Consider the following 18,013-nt stretch of genomic DNA (forward strand, 5'->3'; position numbering starts at 1 on the left):
TTCTGTTTGCCTCAGTTTCCTCAATTGCAAAATACAGATAATAATGCACCACCTCCCAGGGTTGTTGTGAGATCAAAGGAGGTATTTGTAAAGTGCTTAGCACATAGTAGTAGGTACCTAATGTTCATTCCCTTCTCTTGCCATTTAACTAGCTGTGAACCTAACTAATCACTATCATCTAGTCCACATCCCTCCACCTTGTTCACAAAAATAACATGAGACTTTGTCAAGTTATTTGTAAAAATCTAGATAAACTATATCTGCAACATTCCCTTTATCTATCTTTCTAGTGACACCAGTCAAGAAAGGAAACAAGGGGTGACTCAGTCCAGCTCCTGATGACCACTGCCTCTTTTTTCTGCATGTTTGCTAATCATCCCTCTAATATTCTAAATTCCCTGTCTACTCAAACCCTCCCCTGCACTGGACAAAATCAAGCTATCTGACTCTATTTCCCTTCTTTGAAGACTGAGACAACAATAGCCCCCAATCTTCCTGTAGCTGGTGACTTGGCCTTAGCTGAGGCAGAAACAGTCCACTACCATTTATGACATGCCTACTAATGCAGTGGATAGAGTGCTGGAGTCAGAAAGATTCATCTTCCCGAGTTCAAATGTGGCCTCAGACACTAGCAGTGTAACCCTGGGCAAGTCATGTAACCCTGTTTGCCTCAGTTTCCTCATCTGCGAAAGCTGGAGAAGGAAATGACAAACACCCCAGGATCTCTGCTAACAAACCCCCAAAAGGGGTCACAAAGAGTCATACGGGACTGAATGACAGCAGTATGACAGGCTTGGTGCTAAGTGCTACATACTTTCTTACTGGTTCCCAACTTGTCTTAAGGGTTAACTCCCTTTTAGCCATTTTTCTGCCATTTTCCAGTCCTTGGCTGGGTGGGGAAGAAAAAAACAACATAAGCAAGACAGAAGGTTTGCCTTCTCACTCATGTCCACTATTCTCATCCCACCCACCCTGAACAGTGGTCCTATTCCTCCAAAAAAGGATTTTTAACTGGACCTGCAATGTCATGACTGTAGAGAGTTTTTGATGAGGAATTACTATTAACTGGGGCAAGTTGTCAAATTTTCTGCAAGTCTTCAGAGAGTTGCCTGGGGCATTGAATTGCCCCAGGGTCCCACAGCTGGCATGTGGCAGAAGTGGGGCTGGAATCCAGTTCTTCTGGACTTCTAGGCCAGCTATCTTGCTGTTTAGTCATTTCAGTCCTGTCTGACTCTTCATGACCCTATTTGGGGTTTTCTTGGCAAAGACAATGGAGTGTTTGTCATTTCCTTCTCCCATTTATTTTACAGATGAGGAAACTGAGGCAAAGAGGGTTAAGTGGCTTGCTCAGGATCACACAGCTAACTACTAAGTGTCTGAAGGTAGATTTGAACTCAGGAAGATGACATGTCTTTCTGACTCCAGGGCAGCCATTCTATCCACTATGATACCTAGCTTCCCCCAGGTCAGCTATCTATCCATTGTGTGACACTGGACTGGGAAACAGGAAGACATGGCTTTAAATCTTGTCTCATATACGTATAAGCTGTGCTACCCTGGGCAAGTCACTTAACTGCCCTAGAGTCTTATTTTCCTCATTTGTAAAAAGAGGTTGGATTAAATGATCTCTCAAGCCCCATATGGTTCTAAATTCTTCTATAATCCTATGACTTCCTTCTCTAATACAGTTTTTAAAAATCCTCTCTCTCCTCTGTCTCTGTCTCTCTCTCTCTCTCTCTCTCTCTCACACACACACACACACACACACACACAAACCCTACCTTCCTATTCCTCCCCTGCCTTACCTTCATTTGCTCGACTTAGGGTATGAAAAACCCAAACATTTCTGACACTGTTATTACAGGACTCTGTATAGACTATATCTGTATCATTCTGCACTGCCTTTCCTTGCTTCCATCTCTCCAAATCTTTGAAAAAAAGTTTTGGTTGATGAGTTCCCTGTGTATTTAATAGATCTATTTAGATATCTTTCCTCCTCAAGGTTCCTATAATTTCATTGAGGGGTGGAAGGGAGGGCAATTGGGGTTAAGTGACTTGGGGTTAAGTTTTTTTTGTGTTAAGTGTCTGAGGTCAAATTTGAACTCAGGTCCTCCTGACTCCAGGGCTGGTACTCTATTCACTGAGCCACCTAGGCACCCCTCCTGTCATTTCTAACCAGCAGAATCAGATTCCACAATGGAAGTTACCCTTGGTTTTTCTACTTTTTGAAAGATGAAGCTATCATTAAGCCAAACCAAGAAATCATTAGTTGCTCTGGCTTTAGACATAGAGAGCCCCCACGAAAAGATTGTAAAATGAGGGGGTTGAACCAAGTGGTCTCTGAGGTCCCTTTGAGATCTCGATCTATGATCCTGTGTCCAGATAATTGAAATCTCTGATCACTACTCAATGGGGGTCAGGTTGGTGATCTGTTTCACAAACTCCACATTAATTTTTCAGTGCTCTGTGGTATTCTCTGAGAATGCTATCATTTTTTGTTTTTGCCTCCTTTGATCTCGCTTTAATGCTCTCCACCACCCCTTCCCTGATATGGCTCCTGGATTTCCTCATATAAGTTTATGTCCTTAATACACAATTCTAATCAGTATTGCCCACTCTCCCTACCCTCCTTTTCTCCTCTCTTACATCCTATTCCTTTAGAATTAGGGCATATCTACTGGAAAGTCGGAGGGAGGAGTGGGGGAGGACATAGGAGAGAGCAGATTGGGGGAATGGGGTATACAGTGGGATTGCTATTTTGGGGTGGGGAAAGACAGGGAGAAAATTTGTAACTCAAAGTCTTGTGGAAATGAATGATATAAACTAAAAATAAACATAAAATTTAATTTTAAAAAAGGAAAGAAAAAAAGAATTAGGGCATATATACTCATCCAGAGGAGTCTATGTATCAGTGAGGCCAAATTTCCCTTCTTGTATTAGGTTTTCTACCTAACTTGTTACTTTGTGTATTTGTGTATGACATCTGAAACCACGAGTTTTTGGCTTGGTCCTTTCTTGGATTGGGTCTCCTCTGAATTTGAGTGATTCTGTAGCTATTCTTCCTCCATTGCAGCTACTCTTTATGGTCATTTACTTCAGTGGACAGTTTTCTTCCTCCCCTTTCCTTTTCAGTTGGAGGTTTTTAAAAAAGAATTATATTTGAAAAGATTCTAGCCATACACAATCTTACTATTCTTTGTTAAATGCACCCTATCAGAAGTTTGTCAAATCAATGCTTTTAGTTAAGGTCCAGAAATTCATATCTCACCCATTTTCTTAACCAGTGTTTTACTTCTCAAATTTGACCATCTCTTCCAAAACCCTTGCATTCTGTCAACAAGTGATGAAAACCCCACCTATGTCCCTAAAGTCTTCAGTGTCTTGCCTGAGGCTTTGTAATTTTTAGCAATGATTTTTTAAAGTTTCTTCCAGCCACATCTCTTGCACCTGTTAAGAGTTACTAATAGAAGGTAGTAGTCATTTTGTTTAAAAAGTCTTGGGAAGTTCTCAGTTACTTCCTGGACTTGGTACAACATAAACAGCAGACCTCTCTGTTATTTGAACAAATAGCTCCTTCAATACCCTTCAGTATGGGTCCTCTCACCACCACTACCCATCTCTTCTTTCTCTGACCTTTACTAGATCATCTCTCAATTTGATGGCACCTGTGGATTCATAGCATCATTCCTTGGAGGAGTACCTTCCTGCTTAGATGGTCCAGCTCCCTACTCTTCAGGAAGAGCCTTGACTCTTTTACCTTTCCTCCAAGTGTTCAGTTGTCCTTCTTCCCCCCTTCTCCTCTCTCTTCTATCCTTCAACCTCCTGAAATAAGTCATGGTTCTCTATTCTTTTTTTTTTAATTTGAAGCCTTCTTTCCATTAAAAAAAAAGGAACAATGTAATCTCCTTGAGGACCTGAAAACAGATTATATTCTTCAAATCTCTTTAATACTTGCAACTTCCTAGGGGGGGGGGGAGATTAATCTGTACTTTGAGCATAGTTAAGTTACTTGATCCTGGTAGAAAGACAAACATCACACCCTATACTGGTTGCTGCAAAATTCTTGTTTTCCACATTTGCTGTCAGATTCCCAGACCTTTGCTATTTTGCTGTTCCTGCTAACAAAAAATTATGGCACATTACTTGTGGGGATTTTTAGATCTGGAATTATCACTATCCTAACCTTGGTAGCACCTTCTCCCTTCATGGACTTTTCTTGCAATGTCTTACTAACTTCTTACAGAGTTTTTCCTTAGGTTCTTCTGCTTGAGTCTTCCTTCAGTTCAATATAGCCTACTCAACCTTACCTCCATCTTTCAACTTCTGAGTTATCATTTTATAACTCTTCAAGTTTTCGTTTTCCCTCCCCAGATTCTTCATAATTGCTAAACTCCCCAGTTCAATTCTCATCATCACTCCACTAAAGTGGGGAGCTGCCAAATCACAGATTCTCAGAGTTGGAAGAGATGTCAGGCCATCTTGGACTCTGACTTGACAAGAATCCCCCCTAGGATATCCCCAGTAAGTGGTCATCCAGTCTTTGCTTGAAGACCTTAAGCGATAGGCAACCCATGACCTCCTGAGGAAGCCCATTCTCCTTTCAGATAGTTCTAATTGTTAGGAAGTATTACCGATGGAATGCTGGGCTCGGGACACATTCACATTCTGTCTCTTCCACTGTATTTCTATAACGAAGGTTATATTCAGTAATGGGGAATTGACAGTTTATTGTTGAGAAGCAAGGGTTCTTTGGAGAGTCTTAAACCAGGGGGCCTTTGCTTCAAAGATTCTTTGTTCTTCAAACATCAAAGAAAGCTTGAGCAACATGGTGTGATGGAAGAACCTTGGACTTGGAAATCAGGAGACATATGTTCAAATCCTACAGCTGCCAGGTGTTCTGTTTTGGCAAAGTCACTTCATTTCTTCCTCATCACTAAAATGGAAATGATAAAATCCCTACTCTGCCTTGCAGATAAAGTGAGATCATATTTGTACCCATACACTTAATCTGAGCTATTGGTATTATCATCATGATCAATATTGAAGCAGGGAAAGGGAAGCAAATACTTTGAGAGGCAGTATATACTGTTGCCAGGATACAATGCTAAACTTAGAACCATGAAGATTTGCATTCAAGTCTTGCCCTGATATGTGACCACGTGCAAATTATTTCATCACGCTGAGCCTCAGTTTCCTCTTCTGTAAAATGGGAATAGTACCTGTCTCCCAGTAATCATGAGGCTCCAAGGAAATAACCTATGCAAGTGCTTTGAATACTTTGGCATGATAGTTCTATTAATGCCAGTCACTAATGGTGGGAGTGTAAGGGGTTCTCTGCTGATCTCTCAGTTACCATCAACACTGTACCCCATCAGGACACCATCCCCAGCTGGGTTGGTTGCTTTCCACAAATTCAGTGAGTGGGGAGAGAATATTCATGGTTTTACCAGCAGGCTCCTAATAGCTCTTTCTGCTTCATTTTGCAGGTATCTGGAGGGGGAAATTAAGAGTCAAATTGTGCTCAGTTAAAAAGGTCAAAAACTTTATTTGGTTTTGAGGGCAGTATAAGATGCAATGTAAACAAAATACAAAAAAAAATTAATCACAAACCAAACCTTACAGTTGACAAGCATCCCAAGATGAAACATCTTTTCTGCAGACCAATAAGCCCCATCAGAGTGAATATACACAAAGTATCTGGGAAGTGGGTGGCTGAGAGGATGGGGCTGGGAGCAGGGGCCTTAGGAAAGGGACAAACGTTCCTTTCCCAAAGGTGCTGCATCGATGAAGACAACATTTAAAAATATCTCAGCCATATTACGAACATGGGAGTCACATAGCACCACCATTGGTTGAAGAAATCACTAAAGCTCAGAGATGACACATGATAGCTCCTATTTTCAAGTATCCTCTGCTGAGGTGGGAGACAATGTACTGGGGTTTCAACCCAGTAGTTCTTAACCATGGAACCTACCCTGAACTCAAGAGGAGGGAAGGAGAGAGGCCAGATAGAATTCTATAAGGTCCTAGATAGAATATTCAAGAAATACACCTGACAAACTCATGTAATATTGTTCCCTGTCCCCAGGACAAGAAGTTTCTACCTTCTTTAGTACTCCATGGATAAAACTTAAAAACAGACTTCTGATGAAACCAGTAATAAGACCAGGATTTCAATAACCCATATAGACACAATTAAAAGATTTACTGCAGGGAAGAATGAGCAACAGATTCATGAATTGTATTTCTGCTGACATGTCTATTCCCAAAGCTAATTGTTCGTTTAGCTATGAGTGATGGGCCTGGTTATTAGAAATTAAAATATAAGCTATTTATACTTGATTTTCTGAGTCTTGCATTTCACAATGGGCAGCCAAGCCCATTGATTTCAAGTCCTAATGCCTCTGATCCAAGCAAAGGGTTTTAATTTTCAAAGTATAGATCCTCTTAGACTGAGGATGATAGGCCCCTTGAACACTGCTTATCATGATTACTGGTTAAGAAAAAAATTGGGATACCTGGATCATGTTGCCCTGGAAAGACAAGTGGTATGTCTTTGGGTTCTGGATAATAGACTGATTATTCTGAGCTATGCATACTCAGGTAAGGAGTTCACACAAGTGCCAAAGCTACAGAAACAGTAGATACTACCCTCAGCTTCTACTTGGGGGGACCAATCAAAAGCTCTGGACAACCATAGTGAAACACCTCCAAGGTTGACATTGGAGGAGTGTGTGGCATGGTTTGGCCAAATCCCTGATATAGGTGGGTGGGTATTTGTCTACATTTCTTTATCTCAAGCTTTTGGGTTTACTGCTTCTGGTATGGCACCTTGAGCTATTTTCTCTCTGACTAAGCTAGTCAAGGAGCATTTACTGAGTACTTGCTATCGGCAGAGCCCTGGAAAAAGCAGGTGCTGAGTAAATGATTCAAAGGCAGTGGCCTTTCACAAAGTTAACAAGTTCCCAGGAGGAGGTCTCAGCACCAGAACTAAATAGGGACCTGAAGTCTCTATATAGATTGTTAAATCTCAGAATTGTGACAGGGCCTATGGAGGTCACTAAGTTCAATGGTCCATCCCATGAAACAATTTCCTTTACAATATCACTGATAAATACTTAATCATTTGCAGTTATATTGAACCCAGTACTTATTGGGCAATACTGAATAAAAAAAATCTGCCTCCCTATGGGATCTACCTAGTTCTATCCCCTTAATTTAGAGATTGCCTATAGATGGCCAGTCATTAGGACTTTTCCAACCTATTTTGGTCCCCTCTGTATCAAATCATTTAACTACCTTCCCACCTACTAAAAAAAACCTTCCTGAAACACACTGAATTGACTTCTTCTTTCATCCTTTCTTGAAACCCTTCCTGTTTTCTCCGCTTTCTCCTTCATCCTCCTCTTTCTCTCTTGTGCTTAAAGCACAACCCTTCTAGAAAGTTCCTTTCCTAGCAACAGGTATGTGCTCTCAGCTACCTCCAACATGCACACCATCATCTCAGTCAGACATGACTCTCTCTTCCTACCAACATGCTCTTTTAGACCTTCTCTGGAATGGAAATACTCATCCTCTATCAATGATATTGCCAGCATCATCCAATAACCAGAACAGGGACTGGACCAGTTGGGGGAAACAATGCTTGGTGTTCATTCCTAAAGGAAATGGGTCAGGGATGGGAATGAAACCGGACCATTAAGGTTAATAGCTATTGGCCCAGACCAAAAAGCTAAAGAGAAGACTTAAGCAAGGTCTCAATTTGAAAATCATTTCACAAGGCTGGAATTTTGTGGTACATGGGAATTTGGAATTTGATCTGTAGTAGAAATTCACCACAGAACAAGGATTCTTAAACAATAACCAAAAAAGCGGCCATATATGTCACCGGGCAGATTAGGGTGTTATACTTTCCCTGTGATACCAAGGTGGCAGGACCACCCCTCTCCCACTTCCGCTATACATCTTCACTGAGCCGATAAAGAACAGGAGGCTCCATACAGATGGGGTGACTTGGGTTGCTCTAGGCAGGTCTGCTAACACCAGTGTGAAGTCTTCAACCAAATAATTAATAAAATAATTACAAAAAAAAAAAAAGACACATTGCACTCTCCAGCCAGAATCACCTATGTGAATAGTGTATGGACTCAACGCACAAGAGCCCTGTGGGACCTGCCCAACACTGTTAGCCTTACATGGAGACATCTTGGTAATGTTTTTTTTCCCCCTAACTCCATATTATTTAATTCAAGTGGGAAAATTACTGACCTAGAATAGACCTTCCCCCCAAATTCTCTTAGACTCAATGCATACAGACACATGTACGCTCACACTCACATACACACACACTCTACACACACATACATACACATGTACACACGACCCTCCAAAAAATGAGGGAATCTAATTCTTTAGCATTGTGGACAACTCCCTTTCCAAAGATCCCTGTATTGAGTTTAACAAAGATTTTATATATATATATATATATGTATACACACATATAATATATACACAAATATATTTTTATACATATGTATATATGTATGCATATATATGTGTGTGTATGTGTATGTGTGTGTATCACCAAACAGAGAAGACTGAGGAGTTGGAGTAATAGTACAGTACTGAATAAGAATGGGATTAGCCAGCAACTCAAAAAGGCCACTGTGATCCCAGATCACAAAGAACCAGTCCATGGAGCCTCAGAAGAACCTTCACCCTGTCAATCTTGCTCACTCCAGTGCTGCCCTGGAATTAAAAGGAGGAATCTCTGCTGCCATGGTCTGGTTTGTACCTGTGGAATGCAAGCCATCCACACACAGAACACCTGAGTTGGTGCTCAGCCTCCTCTCCATAGACTAGAATTCCAGGAAGCCCCAGACTGGTCCAGGGAGGCTCTCCACTGCAGGGCCAAGCAGCAGGATTCCAGCTGAGATGAACACACGAAGGGTGAGCCAGCGCTGGGTCACTCACGCTGTGGGGGCTCTGCTGAACATCAATCAGTGTCTCATTTTGGCCTTACAGCCTCCGTAGAACGGCACTCAGGCTTATCACAAGTACCAAGGAGAGGACTTTGTTGCTCTTATGGTTCCTGCCCATGAGCTGAACTGAGGTTACTTAGTGTAAAAAGGAAAATGCGGGGTGGGGTGGGGGGAAAGAGAAGTCCCTTTTATACTATTGCTGGCAGCCTAGGTATTAGAGGCTCCTGGGGTCTGAGAGAGGGCTGGGTGGAAGGTGATATTCTAGCTAACCTTTCAGGTCACCCCATTTACTTAAAGCAAATAGTCTTCCTGATTAGTTAGGCCAAAGTGACCAGAATAGTATCCCATCAGCTTCCTATCTATCTATATCTGTCTTCCACATTCCAAAGGGCCCCTGCTCCTGAAGCCAGCATCTTGGGGGCACCCTAGCCATTTCTTAGCCCTATTCTACCTGTTCTCAATTCACTGACTTTGCAGCTGTTTTGGCCTGTAGTTTATTTCAAAATGGTGGATACCTTCCTTTTTTCTGTACTGGGATGTGGGGTGGTGGGTGGGGAGAGGAGGAAAAGAGTATACAAAACCAGCCAACAACACACCCATTTGGGGCCTTAAGCCTGGTCCTTTTCAGCTCTGTCTGCTCTCAAATGGCAGCACATGCCACCCCAAGGTCCCAGACAAGGCCTGGTGTTTCTCACCTCAATATTGCACTTACCCTCTCTCTCCTCAGATTATTTTTTCTTTTCAATTGAGAATGCAAAGTATGGGGGAAGAGGGAAAGGGGCAGGAAGAGTAACCTAAGAGGATAAAATATTAGTAAAATATAAACACAGGAAAGTAAGAATAATTTTATCTTTTCTTTAAAAAAAAAGCTACCAACCAAAATCTAAATTTAAATAGCACTATGTCTACTTTGCAAATACTAGTAATATGAAAATAATGAAGGCTTTACCCAAATTCCCTTGTGTTTCTCCTTAGGTGATATAAGCAGTAACATGTTTTGCAGAGGAAAGCAAATGGATACAGATTACAGTAAAATATGCAGCACAAAAGTCTGAAAGTGATTAAACAATTATATAATGCCTTCGTCAGGACTGAAAGTTAGGACAGGAGGAAATTCTTTGGGGCCAGATTTGGGCTATCGCCCTTCATGTTCTAGAGCTGTTTGAAACTGAGAAACCTGAACATAGAAGGGCCTTGGGTGAAGGCACTCCCTAAAGCTCAGTCCCAAGGAGGAAAGTCATTCCCTCCTGGGGGTGCTTGGGGTGGGGGGAGTGTCCATTTTAAAATTCAAAGTGCCAGTTCATAAGAACAAGCTCTTGATTAGAACAGAGTAGAGGATCCCAGAGACCTGGAGAACCTTTCCCCTGATGCTGGACATGGTACAAGAATCATAGAAGAAGTTATTGTTTCTTCTCTTAAAGAAAAAAAAATAGAAAATATCTTTAAAATGAAAAAAAACCCACAAATGGTCAAGTGAAGCTTTTCAGGCATTATATAGACGTCAATAACGACCTCAGAAGTGCTCATCATTATTAAAGTTGCAGTATACAGCAATACAACAGCCTTTCACATTTTCAATTGATCGAATGGAAAACTAGGGTTGGATTCTGATATGATTAAAAACATTTTTTTTTTAAGTTGGGGAAGGGGAGGTGGTAGAATTTGACAGTGAGGGGCTATCACTTCCTTCTGCCACTCAACAGAGGGTGAACTCTGCTATCCCAGAACAGGTTGTTCAATAATTGCCCTGGGGCCTGGGAGTGAAGGGAGTCTGGCTGACCTGGCAGAGCTGGTATGGGCATGCCCAAGGAGTACTGGGATCCGCATACCTACCTGTCTTCAACTTCAAGTAATGAAACCTCCAGCTCCTTCCTCCATTTTGGCTCCTCTCTAGGGACTAGGCGGTGTCTTGGTTGGTCCTATGGACAAGGGAAATAGGGGCAGTGGGAGAAAGGGGAGAGCAAAAAGGTCATGGCAATTGCTCTTGCAGGTGTCACCAAGTGGTGGCATTTGCCTACTTTTTTTTTAAAGCTATCATGGCTTACCACCAGCAATCAACTTCCAATATGCCCTGCTGTGTTCAAGTCAAAAGGGGGAAGGATGTCACAATATAAGCAAGGTGGGACCCTGGCAAACTATCATTTATGTCAAGTAGGAAAAGTATTGGATTGGGAGTTATCAGCCCTAGGTGTCAGTCCTAGCTCCTCATGTGACCCTGGGCAAGTCACATCTCTTCTTTGGGATTCAGTTTCCACATGTATAAAAAGAGAGAGTTGGACCTGATTATTGCTAGAGTCCCTTCCAACGCTGGGATTATGACTTAAGAGTGTCTGGGCTGGGAAGGGTTGGGGTTGGGGGGATGGTCGAGGCACTCAGTGATTGTCAACAAGTGCCAGTGGAAAATAGAGACCAGAACAGAGACAGCGCTGAGCATGGTCCCAAAGCACACAAGTGAGGGCAAGGAGAAGTCAGACTTCCTGGAGGAAATTCTAGTCCGGCCCATCTGAGATGCTTTTGTTTGGTCAGAGATATGCCACACTTTTCTGGAAAGGACCTGACCTGATTTAACGCCCTCAAGATTGTATTGGCTCAGTGCAGAGATGGGGGAGCGGGGTATGCCCTGGCATTGAGGGGTAAGGGAGGGGCAGCTGTGTAGAAACTTCTTTAACCCAACGGTCATTATAATTTTTAAATTTTATTTTAAATAATCATAAATTACTTTTTTCTTTTAATAAATATGTGCTGTTTAAAAATGAGGAAAGCATATACTGCACCTTTAAGTAATGCACTCAGCTCTCTGCATGTTTCTTTCCTTTCCACTCTTAAAGTGCATTAATTAAAAAATAATGAACCACTTCTTCATCATTATTGTTCAAATAAATCATAACACCACCAGTAACTAACCCGCTACCATTAGTACTGCAATCTAGCAGATAACTCTTATGTATTGCTCTATTTAACACTGTCCAGCAGAAGAATATAGCATTTCTAATAAAAAAAAAAAAACCTCACAAAAACAAAGAAATCTCACAACGGCCCTTTGACGAAATTTGGGCAGTTCTCAATAGCTGCCACACGTCAGTGTATGGAGATTAAGGGCCGCGCATGCGCGGTTCCCCAGGCAGTGCCCATGGAGGGTGGGAATAGGGCCCTTTGGTTTCCAGAAGCACAGAGATGACTGGTTCATTCTCATTTAGGCTCCTGGGACATAACACATTGTGTGTAAAAGTTGCTTGGGGAAAAAAAGGAAGAGGACATGGGTGAGGAAATAAGGTAGGGGGTAGTGAATAGGGAAGTGGAAGAAGGGCCTTTCCTTCTTTGTGAAAAATACCACCTCTCCCCCAGGTACTCCAGCAGCTTGCAGCTCCTTAACATGGGGTCTGAGCTACTGGAAGTCGAAGGCACATGTGGAAATCTGCAAAGGCCACTCCTCTGCAAAGGGAGCCGGTTGTGGCCACTGCGCCCCTTTCCTCTGAACCATCACAGCAAATTTAAAATGTACCCCAAAGTCAACTCACGACCAACACGTACTTGGTTCCTGTGTTTCCTCTCCCACTCTCTGCCTTGCACGCATCCAACTGCAAGCTGTGTGGATAGAGGAATTCAGCTCCCAAAAGTTAATTCTCAAGCTTCTGAAAGCACCAACATTATCAAAGGCCTGGAGAGCATTTGAGGCAACAAGCACACCCTCCAGGGTGGGTTGGAAGGGCTGAAGTTCCAGTGCCAATCCTTCCTATCTATCAAGGAACACACACATAAACCACAGCCCTTAGTTTGTGAATGTGATTCAAATCACTGACCCCTAATGTTCAGCAGTAGGGGAAGGAATCATCACTCTATACAGCTCAAAATAAAAGAGTTTTTGACAAAGCAGGAAATTGTTCCTGGCCCCATTTTGGACCCGAGAATACACTAGGGGTCTAGCTGAGGTGCCAGACACCCTCTCTTGATTTCAGATTCTGGCTTCTTTACTCAACTCCAATTCTCTCCTATATTCTTGTGTGGCATTGGGAACGTAGGCAACTTTCCTGGTTAGTGTCACTTCAGAGCTGTGGGTTCTTTCAGTCTCAATATCTCCCAACGAGCTCTGGGCTGTCTTGCTGTCCACACATTTCAGATTTGAGTGGAAACCAAATGGGAAATCTTTTGGCTTGTCAGGGGAGGAAAAAAAAAAAACAAAAACCCTAATCCTATCCACCCCAATCCCTTTTCAGAAAAATAATGACCCTCCCATCTTTTCTATTCCACCCCATCCCCAAAACAAATCCATCAAATATAATTAAAATCAAAGCCCTATACACAGAGCAAAACAGTGACCAGAGATGAACACACATACACAAAGTACCCTGTACTACTACAATACAAATGATGCTTGTACAGATTTTGAACTGATGGTTTAGCCTTTTCTTTCTCTGCAAACACTGATGCTGCTATGATATTGCCTTCATCAGCAGAGAACCCACAGCCTGAGGGAATGAGGGACTGGTTCTCTTCTTGAGGGTTGGGGAAGAGAGGCAATGACTGTAAAAAGAGAAGTCTTCAGTGTCACTATGCAAGACCCAAATGGAACACTTTCCCTTCAACAGAATACATTGTAAACCTCTTCCTTGGGTTTGCCAAAGGAAGAAAGAAGTCTAGAAATCCCAACTCCAGAGCTGGCCAAGGAAAATAGACAGATACTGGGGTTTCTGTCCAGTGCTGGGCTTGGATGTCTCCAAAGCCTCTAGGGTCTAGACTCTACCCTGCCCTGGCCTATAATCTGTTTTTTTTTTTCTTCCTCTTAAACAAAGCTGCCTGGACGGTTAAATTCATCCTTGAAAGCTCTTTTGTGAGGGATAAAGAGATAATACCTGTACCCCCAAAATAAAATCAACTTTTACCAGGGGTGCTTTTGGTGGGGAGATGCCAGTGGTGTTCCATAACCAGGTGGTAGCTATGGCCAGTGTGGAGGACTGGGTGTCACACTGGAAGAGGCTGGCATGGAGTTCCTCCCCACCCTATCAAAGTTATTGGCCAGAGGCACACATCATGTTTTTCTTCAGTCTTGCTTCCACCAGGGGGCTCCAATCACACATAGCCCATCAGTGACATCATACAAGTCCAAATTCCCTTTTCTTTTTCCCTCTCCTTTCCCTACTCTAATCTAATGCCTTTGGACATCGGCACTTTTATCCCTCCCAGCCATTCTCCCACTCTCTTCCTCACCTCCTTCCTAAACACTATAAACCATTCACCCTCCACTTGGGTCTGCAAACACCCTTCCATTCAGCCATGGTGCATAAATTTGAAGAACAGCTTTCTGGTCACCCATCACCCTTGGTTTTGTTTCCCCATTTTAAAATTATTTCTTCCTTTTTTTGGGGTTTGTTTTTGGTTTTTTGGTTTCATCTTGGTTCTCTTACCAGGAGACAGCTGAAGCAAGCAAAATTACAGCCCAGAAACGTTCCCTGCACATGGCTAGTTCTTTTTTTCTAGATAGTTGGAAGGTACCCATCCTTTGAAGGGCTTCATACTGTCTAGGATCTGACAGTACCACCACCCGTTTGGATTCCTCTCCAGCACCTCCATGGACACCCCTTCCTGGAATCCTGCAGTCTCTTCATCCCCCTCATAGTCTGCGATGGAGACATATACATCTTTGAGGTTATTGTGTATGAACTGAGACTTCTCGATGGGTTTTGGCCGGACAGTGGACACAGGGATCCCATTTCGCTGGGTGGGCAGCAACGATGTGTCAGAGCCCTCACTTCCTGCCCGCTCTGCCAACCTGGTCTTGGCATCCCCAGCTCCTGTGCGAGCAGTGCTGAAGGACGAATTCCGCCGGACGGCACGGAGGCCATCTGTGGCAGTGAGGGACTCATTTCTCCGTAGGGCACAGGAGAGGTTGTTCTCCTTGGGGGGTGGGGACACAAACACAGACTGTGGTCTTACAGTTACCTGTCTCACGCCGTTTCTCATCTTGACTGGCCCATTGCTTAACCCGGAGGTCTTAGAGAAGCCTCCAGGTGGCTTGGATGGGATGGGTGGTGTGACTCTTTTACTTTGGTTAACAGTGTTCAGAGCTTGAACCCTCTTCTCAATCTTTTCCAGGCTATCTGATTTACCTTCATTCCTCTTGGTCTTGGTAGAAGCAAAGTCCAAATCTTTTGTAGAAGATTCCAATTGTTCGTTTTCTCCAAGGACTAGATAGTGGGAAGGGGCCCAGCCCTCAAGTTCTCCAAACCTCACATACCACCAACCACTCTCCTGCTTTTCTAAGACTTCCACCTCCACACCAGCAGGGAAGCTGATCTCTGAGTCTTGGACCTTCTGGTAGGCATCAGAAGTTATATAGGAGGAACCCTGAACCTCCTTTTCTTGATCTTTCTTGGTCCAGTTGTTGGGGGAAGGGTGAGCATGGGTGGGAGGAGTGATGAAATCAGCGGAACCTCTCCTAGACCCCTCCTCAGGTCCTTGGGATGCTGTCTGTGGAAGTGTTTCAGAGTCTTCACTCTTTGAACCCTTGAGACCACCCCGGAGCTGTCCAGTGGGCCTCAGTTGACGCCGGAGGCTGCTGATGTCCATTTTCTCTTGGCTCTGGGATTCTCCTTTACTTAGGAAGGGTTTGGGTCGGACTGATGGCTTAGCTCTAGAGCACAAGTTCTGCCCGGCTTTCAGATCAGCAATCTCTTTCACACTACCCTTGGGAGGGCTTCGTAACCCAGCATCTGAGGCAGACCTGGGTTTCATGTCTCCAGTCTTGGATAAGGAGGAGGAGGAAGAGGAGGAAGAGGAGGAGCAGGTGGTATTGATGGTCACCGAAGAGGAGAAAGAGGCAGTGGAGTGGTTTTTCCCCAGTTCTGGCTGAACATTTTTTTCTGCCTTAAATTTTGTGAAGGATGATTTGGGGGAACTGGATTTGGGTGAGCTTCTCCTGTTGAGTGAAAGTAAGGAACCCCTGGGGGAGTCAGCCTCACCACTGGATTCCTTGGCCTCCTCCACGTATGGTTGGAATCCCTCGTTCTCATAGATGGTCTCCTCCTCCAGGGCCACATCCTCGGATGATTCACCCACCTTAAACTTGGCCCTCTGCAGGGAAGATGCTGGAGAAGATCGCCGGGGTTGATAGGAACGTTTCTCCCCGGAGTTGTCTTCTCCAGGAGCCTCTCCCAGCTCTGGCTCAGACTCAAAGCCAAAGGCAGGAATATCATACTCTGGCTCCTCGTATTTGGGCTTCAGTGGGGAGTCCTGACTTTCTATGGTACCAGATGATCCCTCCTCAGTCTCCTTGGGTTTGCTGGGAGGGGCAGGGGGAGGAACCTTAGGCCGGGTCAGAGTACTGGTGCGCCGGTTGAGATTTGGCTTTTTTCTCTTATCAATGTATGATGCAGGGGCCCAGCCTTCCTTCTCGCCAATTTGCACATACCACCAGCCACCTGAGTTCTTATCAATGACCTAGGAGAACAGAGAAGAAGGAAGATGTTGGTGAGCTATGAGGATACTGGGGACAAGGATGGATTATCTCATATTTTCCTTTCATATCTGGATGTGGAAACCATATTCCAAACCTTTCCCATGCCTTGTTTCACTTCAGACTTACACATACCTTCAAGAATTAGCTCAGGTTCTTTCTCTTCCATTTCTTTTTCAACATATATTAAGTGATTATTGTGCGTGGGGTACTATGCCTTTTGTTGGGGATCAAAAGATAAAAATGACACTGTCCTAGTTGTGAAAGGATTTCTATTAAAGGGAAATTATTATGTCCACAGATGAGCGAAATACAGGGGAATGAATGATGAGGACAAAGGAGAAATCACAGAACCAAAGTGCTCCAAGGGAAGAGAGAAGACTTTTAGCTGAAAGGAAGGGGAGAAATTTAGGAAAGAGTCAACCAGTCAGTCAACAAGCATTTATTAGGAAAGGCAAAAGCAATCCCTACCCTCAAAGAGTTTGAATTCTAATGGGAGGGCCAAAATGTACATAAGTAGGTACATACAAAATGTACACAGAGAGGAGGGAAGGTTATTTCAGAGGAGGAAGACACTAGCAGCTGGGGGAGGGTAGGAAAATCTGTCTGCCTGGAAATAAAAGGATTTGGATAGTTGGAAATGAGGAGAGAGTGCATTTCAGGCATGTGGGAGAGGCCCAGGAACAAAAGCTAAGAATGTTTTTGCTTTTACATTTTCAAATACAACAAAATTTGATTTAAAAATATGGGTGGGGGGAACCATTCTTAGCTCACAGGCTATACAGAAACAGGCAGTGGGCTGGATCTGGCCTATCTGGGATAACAAAGGTGCTATCTAGTTCTGAAATATCATCTATGTGAGATCAAATAAGGGATGTCAGAAATGCTTTGAAAAACAGTTTCTCTTGAAATCTCAAGGTTGCTTCCAGAAGAAAAACAGATTAGGGAACCCAGGTTTGCCATAGGCCAAAGCCACACTGATGACAATTACCTCTGCCTTCTGTCCACCCCGGAAACTGATGCCATCCGAAATGCAAGACTGGAACTCGGCAATGGTGTAGTACTCAACCTCTACAGAAGGGGGCTCTGGCGGCTTTGGCAGCTGGAAGCCCTGCAATTCACAGAGAAAGGCTCAGTTAGTCATCTACCTGCTTCCCAGGACTGGCATGGGGAAAGCACCTTGTAAACCACAGAGGGCTAAAGACAGACCACGAGTTATCCCTTCTACTACGCGCAGAGCCATAAGTAAGATGGGACAAGTGGACCTTTGTCTCAGTGTGCCTGATTCCGAGGGAGCTGATAGTACTTATAGTCCTCTGGAAGTATAGAGAAGTAACTGAAAGGAGCACCCAACTTAGCAAAACTAATCAGACTATGAAAGCTACCAGATGGTAGGCTGCTCCTCTCCTGTCCCCCATTGAGGATTGGTCAGATGCAGTTTATGGTCTTCTCCCTAGAAGCATCAATTCTTAGTGACAGCTCTCCTTACTACTATGATTTTCCACTGAGCTCTGAGCTCTCATAAGGAAGATGTAGAATGTCAAAGTCAACTCAGCCTCTAAGGGTCAGGGGAAAGTAAGAG

At 43.5% G+C, this 18,013-nt stretch overlaps 1 protein-coding gene across 7 annotated transcripts in view; it reads right to left on the reverse strand.

The window, feature by feature from the left end:
• Positions 1–5,521: 5,521 nt before the first annotated feature.
• Positions 5,522–18,013, reverse strand: part of SH3PXD2A (SH3 and PX domains 2A) — a 351,487-nt gene continuing 338,995 nt past the window's right edge. For all 7 annotated transcript variants that reach the window (XM_069098879.1, XM_069098881.1, XM_069098880.1 and 4 more), the window contains 2 exons: positions 17,423–17,542; positions 5,522–16,415 (listed from right to left, as the gene is read on the reverse strand). In XM_069098879.1, the coding sequence (XP_068954980.1) occupies positions 14,439–16,415; positions 17,423–17,542 (2,097 nt within the window). In that variant the 3' untranslated portion in view covers positions 5,522–14,438. The remainder of the gene's footprint in view (positions 16,416–17,422; positions 17,543–18,013) is intronic.

This window comes from Petaurus breviceps, unplaced genomic scaffold (assembly GCF_028583685.1).
Source record: "Petaurus breviceps papuanus isolate PSGF00001 unplaced genomic scaffold, PetGlider_PUasm1.0 37, whole genome shotgun sequence".
NCBI lineage: Eukaryota > Metazoa > Chordata > Mammalia > Diprotodontia > Petauridae > Petaurus > Petaurus breviceps.